At 55.9% G+C, this 9551-nt stretch overlaps 1 protein-coding gene across 2 annotated transcripts in view; it reads right to left on the bottom strand.

The window, feature by feature from the left end:
* Window positions 1–1415, bottom strand: part of ATP2A3 (ATPase sarcoplasmic/endoplasmic reticulum Ca2+ transporting 3) — a 104598-nt gene extending 103183 nt beyond the window's left edge. Inside the window, exon 1 of one of the 2 annotated variants that reach the window (XM_069083261.1) lies at window positions 1167–1415. In XM_069083261.1, coding sequence (XP_068939362.1) covers window positions 1167–1284 — 118 coding nt within the window. In that variant the 5' untranslated portion in view covers window positions 1285–1415. The remainder of the gene's footprint in view (window positions 1–1166) is intronic. The other variant, XM_069083262.1, reaches the window with a different exon arrangement.
* Window positions 1416–9551: the final 8136 nt, after the last annotated feature.

The raw sequence follows: 9551 nt of genomic DNA, 5'->3' as shown, positions 1-9551 counted from the left end.
CCGGTTAGACGGAAGCAGTAACACTCTGGGTCCTAGCGTCATCGGTGCCAAAGCCCACAGTGACAGCCAGGGCTCTTCCCCTGCCCACCTCTCGTGCCAAGACCAGGGGAGGGGCTCAGTCCTCAGGTGGGAGCGGGAGCGAGCACTGCGGAAAGCCCCGGAGAGAGGGAGGGACGCCCCGGAGGAGGGGAAGGGGTTGCTGGCTTCCAAGTCCAGCACTGCCTAGGCTACCCATTCAGCTCTGTATCTGCCACCGTGGAGGAGTTGGCGGCCTCGGACCAGAAGAAGCCTGGGACGGAGGTCATCCAGGCCAAGCGCCTCAGTGTACCGAGGAAGAAACTGAGACCCTAGCTGGCTCCCACGGGTCCCTGGCTGAGAAGGAGCCAAGGCAGCATATGAACCCAAGCCCTGTGAGTCTAAACCCACTAGAATCATTACAACCCATACCTAGCAAAAGCATCGCGGGGTTCTCACTACCGGCTCCTGGCGAGCCCCGCCCCCGGACACCCACACGCCCTTCTCCGGGTACAGGAGCCTCGGGAGCTGCTGCAGAAGCGCCTGGGGCCTCATTTCCGCCCCCCTCCCGCCTGGGTGTGGGGCCCCCGAAGGCGGGGGTGGCCACAACCGAGAACCTTGCGGCCGCCACAGTCCTAACCCCAGCCCCGGGTTCTCATCCCGCCTGGCGCTAGCACCCTGAGCAAGTCCCTGCCCGTTTCTAGGTTTCCTCAGTTTCCTCATCTGTGCAAGGAAGGGCTTGGGCACCGCGAGCTGACTGTAAGGTTTTCCCCACATCCCAGCCCCGAAAGGTTCACTGGTCTCAGGAGGCCCAGCGGGAATCCCTGGGAAGAGAAGCAGCCCCCTGCCAGGCGTGCAGCCCTTTCCCCAGCCTGCTGCTATGAGAGCCGCGAGTGGGCAGTCAGGGATACAGGGAACAGCTTTCCCCCCCCTTCCCCCCTGCCTGCCCTCCCGAGCTCGGCCCCCTACCCAGACATCTACGATATGATGAAAGTCGGGGGAGGGGGGCGGGGGGGCAGGGGTGCAAGGAGCACCCCCTCACGCCTGTCCACTCACCCTGGAGCGCGGACCCCTGCCCAGGCGTCTGCTGGGCCGCGGACCCGGGGTGGGGGTCCAGGGGTGCGGGGCAGCGCACTCACGCACTCACTCACCATTGAGCCCATACTTCTGGCGGCTGCAGCGGACCTGCTCTGGGCTCAGACCGCAGCTCTCCCGCACCGAGAAGCGCCGCAGCACCGCCGCGGCTGGCTGCAGGTGGGCGGCCTCCATGGCTCGCAGGCTGGCACGACCCGGCCCGGGAGCCCCGCGAGGTGCGGCCGCCCAGGAACTTGGCTCGCGGGCAGCCTGAGCCGAAGAGCTGGCCTCGCTCGGGGTGGGGGGCTGAGCCAAGGGTGGGGTGTGCGCCCGCCCTACTGAGCTCGGGGAAGCGGGGTGGGGGGGGGGGCCCGGCCGGGGTTTGGGGAAGGGAGGGGAGAGGGAGAGGGACCCGCTAAGGGGGAGGGGGACAGTCCAGCCCGCCGGCCCCGGACTCGTGGCACCGCCCTCTGCCCGCCCCCTCCATCCCAGGGGGACCGCCCTCAGTACGAGGGGCCTACCCACTGCGCCTCGGCCCCGCCCCGAGGCCCCGCCTTGGCCTCCCATTGGTGGTCCTGGCCGCCTCATTTGCATTGGGTCCCCCTTGGGGAGCCGGGTAGCAGCCTCCCCCTTCCCCTCTGCCCCCCTCTAACCGGCCCCCCTCCCCCCAGGCCAGCTGCGCTTCCTACACCGCCCGCCCGCCTACTCGCGGGCAGCTTCCGCCCGGGCAGCCGGGCCCCTTCTCCCTCCTGGGGCCGCTGGATGCTCCCCCGCCCCGCCCCGCCCTCCAAGGCCGGCCTGAGGACACCCTCATACTTCGGGGCTTTTCTCTGGACGTCCCCGAGGGGCTCCTGGAGGTCACCTGGCCCAAGACCCTCCATTTTACAGACAGGGGAACGGAGGAAACCCAGAGCCTTAGACGGACCTTCTTCAAGGTCAGCCAGGGAGGAGCGGAGCAGCCGCTCCACCCTGACCACAGCCCTGGGCTCCTGCCAGCTCACCTCTCAGCATTCCACCTTCGCAGAGCCCAGAATAACTTCTCTCCCCCTCTCTAGCCTCCTGAGCCTCAGTTTCCTCGTCCATAGAGTGGGCACACCTCCGGGCTGGATCCAGGGGCCTCATGCGCTGCCCCCTCGAGCCTCGGTGTCTTTCAGCGATATTGGCCCTTGGTCGTCAGTGTCCTGGGGAGCTCCTGGCCCCTGGGCCTGATAGGAGGCCACACTAGGCGAGCGGGGGACTGCAGGAAGGAGGGAGGGAGGGAGCCAGGGTAGCTTCAGGGCCCCTCTCCCAGCCCTGCTGCTGCAGTGGCTGCCGTGACCGCCAAGCCTTGCCTGCAAGGAGCTTGCAATCTACTGGGAAGGAGGCACTCCAAAGCTCCCTAGGTCTAGACGCAGATAAGCAGAAAACCCAAAGGAAGCGTCCTCTCGCTCAGGACAGAGGCAGGAGGGGTACCCACAGAAGCCTACAGGCAGTGGGGGCACCTGAGCAGGAGTTTTGCAGTCAGAGATGGACCCTGCCTAGGTGCATTCTTGGAGGTGAGAGAGGGCAGTAGTAGCAGGGCAGCAAACGGCTGTGGGAGGAGTGAAGGGCAAATCATCGGGAAGAGAAGGGTGGGGGCTTGGGAGGGGTGACGCAGCCTCTGGAGCCAAAGGCAGACGTGGATTGGGGGGGGGGGGGGGGAGGGGTGGCGGGGGGCGGGGGAAGGGGGGGGGGGGACCTGAACCGGCGGGGGGCCTGGGGGAGAGAAGAAAGGGAAGGCACATGTGAAAGGTGGCTCCTGGAGCTCTGGGTTCCAATCCCAGCTTTGCTATTTAGCTGTTTGAGCATGGCAGGTCACCCATATCTCTGCACTTCCTCAGTTTCCCCATCTGTCAGATGAGGGGGATGGGCTCTGACCTCTGAAGTTCCCTTATCACTGCTCCTTGCTTAGCCTGGGAAATAGGAAGATGTGTGTCCTGGGGGAGGCAGGAGCTGGGGCAGGTTGGGGCAAGCTTGAGAAATTGGCAGGAGGTGGTTGGAGATGTGGGACTGGTGCTTGGGGTGACAGAGGCTGTGAAGGAGGCCCGAGGACGGAGAAGCCTTCACGGGCAGGAGCAGCCCAGTGTGGAATGCCAAGGGGGATGAGGGAGGAGAGACCGTTTGGCAAGTGCAGGAATGTCAAGGAGCGGCAAGGCTGGGGGTGCCTCCCGGGAGCAGGAGCCCCCCTTACTCCTAGGCCTGCTGGCTCCCCCAGGGGAAGGCCGAATTCTCTGCATGGGCCTTCTCATTGTTGCCCTTGGGCACCCTCATGCAGAGCTGGGAAGTATCTCCACCAGGCTGGTGCAGAGGGATTTCTGTGCCAAAGCAGCCCGGCTGCCTGCATTGGGCCGAGTGCATCTTCCTTGGAGAGGAGCAAGGCTGGCATGAGGGGGCTTCCTTCACATCAAACCACCAGGGAAGGACAGTTGAGCGGCTCCTCTGGGCCCCATCCCTCCTCTCTCCTGTAGAAGCCTGGAGAGAGGGCACTGGGAATCTGGCCTACATCTGGGGGAAGGACGGTGGGTAGGCTTGCCGGGGGCCAGGCTTAAGATCGCAGAGAAGGCCTGGGTCTTCAGGGTGAAAGATCAATGTAAAAGCAGGGGAAGGGGCTCCGCACAAGCAGTCAACACCACCTACCACAGGCTGAGCCCAACCTTGGGCATCCCAGAAATTCCTTTTGCCCAAGCATTCCCAGGCATGGCCAGTGTGGGACACAGCAAAGGGGCTGGCTCTTTGGCCACCTCAGCCCACCCTGAAGGATTCAGTGAGGTGCTTCTCTGTATGGTGGTGCAGGGCTCCTTCCAGTCTCCTCAGGGTCTGCAGGGGTCCTAGCCAGGCTCCCGGGGCTCATTCCAGCACCCCCAAGCTAGTGCGAGCACATTCCACTGAGTTGGAGAGCCTTGGAATCGTTGGACAGGGCTCATTTCCCCATGAACCAGCCTGACAGAGGTCAGAGCCCCACATTCAGAGGAGCCACTGAAGAAAATTCAGGTTCTTCCTCAGTGTCCCCTGCAGGCACTCTTGGGCCCAGAGGGACTGCAGGCTGCATCTGAGATGCTGAGGAGAGGAAACTCAGGAACACTGGAGAAAAGCAGAGCCACTCCCTATTGGGAGCACAGCAGAGGGACCAGAGGCGCTTAAGGGGAGAGACCCTTGGGTGGCTAGCTCAACAAATGCACATAATAGCTCTTCACAACCTTCTCTACCTCCCCCAGCCTTAGCTGAGGGCCTCCCCTCCCCTCACACATTGCTGATAACATCAGCTGTTTTCTCCCTTTCTCTCCAAACCCTCCCCCACATCATCTCCCACTCTCCCTTCCCCCAGGCTTTGTCGATAAGGCGGTCCTTTCTTTGCCAAGGTCAGCCCCTCTGCATGCCCTCAATCCTGCCCCTTCCCTATCTCTTCCCCAACAAGCTGCCACCTGCGAATATTCCCTCTTCCCACCTACTGCGTCCTTCCCTGCACCTTCCAAAGGGTCCAGGTCTCCTTGATCCCTTCCAAAACCTTCCTTAGAGCCTACTGCCCCCTCGTGCAGCTAGTCTACATCTGTCCTCTTTCTCGACAGATTCTGCCTTCTCAACTCGGGGCCATCTGGCTTCTGACTTCCTCCCTCACATGAAAAGATCCCTTCAAGGTTATCAGTGATGGTGACGATGGCCTGAACCATGGTGGTTCGCTGTGTGTAGCGAAGGGCTGGCAGTGATAGGGACACTGACTAGCTATGGGGGGAGGGCATGTGAAGGCCCCAGAGATTCTGGGAGGCTGGTGCCCTTGACGAGAAGACGGATGTGTAATGGTTTGGCGGGCAAGGTGGAGAGACGACTTCAGTTTTGGACAAAATGAGTTCAAGGTGTCTCTGGGACATCCAGTTTGGAATATCCAATGGATAATTAGTGATGTAGGGCCCAAGGTCTGTGGAGAAACTGAGGCTGGATAGACAGATCTGGAAGTCATCAGTATATATGAGTGAAATACACATAGGAACCGAGGGTGTGTGTGTGTGTGTGTGTGTGTGTGTGTGTGTGTGTGTGTGCATCCGAGTGTGAGTGTGTATGTGTATGTGAAAGTGTGAATTGTGTGTGTGTATGTGAAGGGGAGAGGATTAAGGGAGGGTTATGGGGAGGAAGAGGAGGAGGGGCCAAGGACAGAACCTCAGAGAACCTAGGGGGGTATGATATGGATGATCAGTTGGCAAAGAATAGTCAGACAGAAGGTGAACTGGGAGAGAGCGCTGATGTGAAAACCCAAAGAGGAAAGCTTCCCCAGGAGAAGGTGATCAATGGTGTCAAATGCAGCAGAAAAGTACAGAAGGAGGGTGACTGAGGAAAGGCCATCAGCTGTGGCAATTAAGCAATCATTGGTCACTTGGGGAAAAGCAGCTTCAGTTTTGAAGGTGGAAGGCAGAAGACAAGGGGCTGAGGAGTGAGAAGACAGTGAATGCAGATGGCTCTTTCGAGGAGTTTGGCTGATAAAGGGAAGAGAGCTCTCGAATCCCAGCTGGAGAAGACAGTAGCATCCACTGAAGGGCTTTTCTGGGGATGGGGGAGACCTGGGCATGTGGGAAGGCAATAGGAAAGGAGGCAGTTGACAGGTTGAAGGAGGGACAGGTTGAAAATCTGTCTGAGGTTGCAGTTTTCTAGAGAAGAAGGAAAGGAATAAGAGAACGGGCCCTTGTAGGAGGGGTGTGTGGCCTTGGCAAGGAAGAGGGCCATCTTCTCCTTGTTAGAGACTCAGGAAAAGGAGAGAATGGGAGGTGGCGCTAAGGGACTAAAAGGGGACAAGGGAAAGGCACGTGTGTGGGGGATAATGGGAGTCATTAGGCAAAGAGAATCACTGAATCGGTGACTTTGAAAGGGCTTCATTTGGACTCAGTGGGCCTTCATTTGGCATGAGAGAAGCTAAGACTGAATGATGTGTCAGGGGCCCACAGCAAGATGGCCTCACAGTTGAGGCTGGGACCCAGGTCTCCTCAGCCATGGTCCTGGGTTATTCCCACTGCACAGAGGCTGGCAGGAGGGGACTTTTTGATGGTACTTCTGAGGAACCACTTTCATGATGGAAGTCCTGCCTGGGTCCCCAGGCATGTAGGTCTCTCTGCTTTGCCTTCCTAGCCCTGTCTAAAGTAACATCGATGTGGTAGTCACAGATCACACCCCTTGTTGAGCACAGCTACCAAAAAATAGTGAACAGGAGCAGGAATAGGGCCTGAAAAGGTGTCCTGCCTCCACTCCAAGCCTATGTGGTCACTCAGGACACCCCGCCTCCCTCCAGCCCCTGGGCAGGGACCGACAGCTCCCAGAGTCAGTGGGGCTTGCTCTGGGCATCCAGCTTGCCCATGTCTGCTTCCTTTCTTTTGAGCACATCGCACAAAAACAAACTTCTGTTGGGCCCCCATGGTAAGGGATAGGGGTATAGTGTCACCAAGGAGGGAACCCTCAGGCCAACCCACAAGCCCTGAGGGAGCTTGGGCTGTAGCACAAAGCCAGATGGAGGGCAGGAAGCTGCCCCTAAGGGCACAATGCCCTGTGGTTGTTGATGTGGGCTGTGGATACAGTCTGGGTATCCAGGATGTGTCTCATTCATTGTCCTCTGGGCAGGGAGGAAGAAGGGGAGACCCTCCCATTTTCCCACACTTTCCCTTTAAACAGCACGTGGGACTTTCCAGGACTCTTTCACATCTATTCCCCTTTTCAATCAATCAACAAATGCCTACTATGTGCCAGACCCTGAGGTAGAATTCCTATACAAAGACAAGCAAACATTCCCTCCTGACATGGAGCCTGCAGGCTAATGGGAGAAGTTTAAGAAGGGGGAGTTGGAGGAGAGGGGAGGGGAAGGTAATGAGTTCTTCTGGATTCATTCGTTCAATAAGCAGGATCTACTTTATGCCAATCCAGGGAAGATGCAACATGGAGGTAAGCAAAGGCCTCTTCTTTGATAGAGCTCACAGATAACCTTCGAAACTAATGGGAAAAGTCTTTTTGCCCCTTGTAAGCAAGAGAGGAGGATCTCTGAAGTCAAAGGAGGAGAAAGGATCAGCAAAGAGGGATTATTGATAGAATTCAAGCTGCAGTTAGGGTCTGCAAGGGGAGGACTGAGAAAGTGTCTCTGGGCTTGGGACCTAAGGACCTTGGAGAGAGAAGTCTTATTCAGATGGCATGGCTGGAAGTTATAAGGGAGGGAGACAGACAGAAAGACAGAGAAGGAGAGACAGAGAGGGAGAGGACCTTAAAGGTTGTCAAGTTCAACACTCCTTTACTTTAGAAAAAAGGAAACTGAGGCATAGATGGCGTTGACTTGTCCAAGGCCAGTCACACAGAGAAGTCAGAGACAGGATTTGAACCCATGTCCTCTTAAGGCAGTGCCTTTCTCCATTATACCAAGAAGTCAGTCAGACTGTCAGAGACTCGGAGATGGTGTGAGATGAAGGTGTAGTCCCCTTTCTAGACCCTCTTTCTGGAATACTGGAAGGAGGAGAGTGAGGATGGTGGATGGCCTGAGGTAGTGACAGGGTCAAGGGAGGTGTTTTAGTTTTAGTTTTAAGATCGGGGAGATTTGTGGGTATCACATCAGTAATAGAATACTTGGGAAAAACCAAGGGGATTTATTTTGTGACTGTTAGTGGCAAATATATACAATGTAAAATGACAGGGAATATTATTCTAAGTCAGTCTGGGATCACAGATTTCTAATCAGCCCCAGATAGAGGAAATCAAAGGATTCCAAGTTCATCTTAGCCTGGGAGCACTCTGGTTGGCTTTCATTGCTTGTGCTCAGCTAGGCATGGTAACTCACAGCGGAGGCTAAGGGCTAAAAGAGTTGTAAGCCCAACCTTCTCACACACAGTAGCCATTCTCATCTCATTCCTTATTTCTTCATGTCAATTATTTTACTTTTTTTCTGATTATTACTTTATTATACTCTCCACTGCAATTGTTCCAAGCTATGTCTTCTCAAATCACTGATGACAGCAGAGGCGTCAAACTCACGGGCAAGCACTGAAACCCCCAACACTCAATGCTGCTGAACCAGATCAACTTTCTACCTTTATCTCCCGGTTCCAGTCTCCTTTCCTGCTGTCTACAAAACTTGTTTGGGTCTTCCCCATCCTAGAAAAAAACTTCAGTTTCTTCTCCAGTCATCCCTTCAAACGATCCTCCTGTGTGTCTCTTCTCTACACTTTCTACCGAAAGTATCTAAATCCCTCATCTCCACTTTCTCACCTTCCACTCACTTCTGAACCCCACATATCCCAGCTTTCACTCCCATTCTTTGCTCTCTCCAAGGTCCCCAGCGACCTCTTTATCACTAAAGCCTCTTATAAAACCTCCTTCTTCTTGACCTCTCTGCAGTTTTTCATATTGCTGACTTTCCCTTTTCTCTCATTCTTGTCACTTCTCGGGACTCCCACGATACTATTCTGTCCTGGCTCCCCTCTGAGCTGCTTAATACTCTTCATTGATTGATTTTAGTCATTGCATCTTATTTGACAGGAACAATGGGCCTAGAAACACGGCAGTAGAAAGAAGGCCGATGACCACAAGAAAAGTGATTTTGCTCAATAGAAACAATATGGAGAGGAGAATAGAAATCTGACACTGGGCTCAAAGAAGATGTGCCCACAGTGTTTGGCCAAGCTTTTCAGGGAGTGCCCCAGAAGGGACATGAGTAATGTTTTAGGCCAAGGGAGAGAGAGGTCCTGAGGGTACAAGAAATGAACTAAACAAGGACCAAAGAAGATGGGAGAAAGCTGCACAAAGGTCATGAAGAGGGAAGGTTGTCCTAAGATGGCCTGTTCTGGAGAGTGGCTGCCACTGTGATACAGGACTGTAAGGAGACATTATTACTAAGCCAGGAGAGACACTTCCTGAGAAGAATTCAGAGGAGCGTGGGAAGACTTCGTTTGGATTAACTGAGAGTGAGAGAGCAGAACCAGGAAAAGAAGTCCCCAAAACTAGCCTGGAAATGGAGAGGACACAAAACCAACCAAAAATGAGGCTATGGGTGTGGAATGCTACATTCATTGTTGGATTCAGTCAATGTGTTGGTTAGTTTTGCTGAACTGCAATTTTCTCCTTTTTCATTCCTTCGGTGCAGAGGGTGGGGATCTGCATCTGTGTAGGGAGGTAAGAAAAATACCTTGGGGAGAGAAGGTGATACGAAAACACACTACAGGAGACCCATTACCAAGAGGGAAGCCAAGCCAGACAGCCGGAATGAGGAAGGCGGGGGCATCACCAAGGACTCCTGGGCACTCACAGCCCTGCCCGAGCCGGGAGGCGGTTGGGGCTGTACAGACATTCAAAGAGCAGATTTGTCTGTTCTCCAGAGTCAGGAGATCTGTGGGCTCACGATGACGGAGGCAGCGCCATTAGGAACAGCTTAGCAGCCTGATTTCAAAGGCCTTGTTCCCCAGCACCCCTTGTCTCTCGGTGTCCTCTCA

Source organism: Petaurus breviceps, unplaced genomic scaffold (genome assembly GCF_028583685.1).
Source record: "Petaurus breviceps papuanus isolate PSGF00001 unplaced genomic scaffold, PetGlider_PUasm1.0 173, whole genome shotgun sequence".
NCBI classification, from domain to species: domain Eukaryota; kingdom Metazoa; phylum Chordata; class Mammalia; order Diprotodontia; family Petauridae; genus Petaurus; species Petaurus breviceps.
Note: the sequence above shows the minus strand (reverse complement) of the source record. Positions and strands in the feature narration are given on the sequence as shown.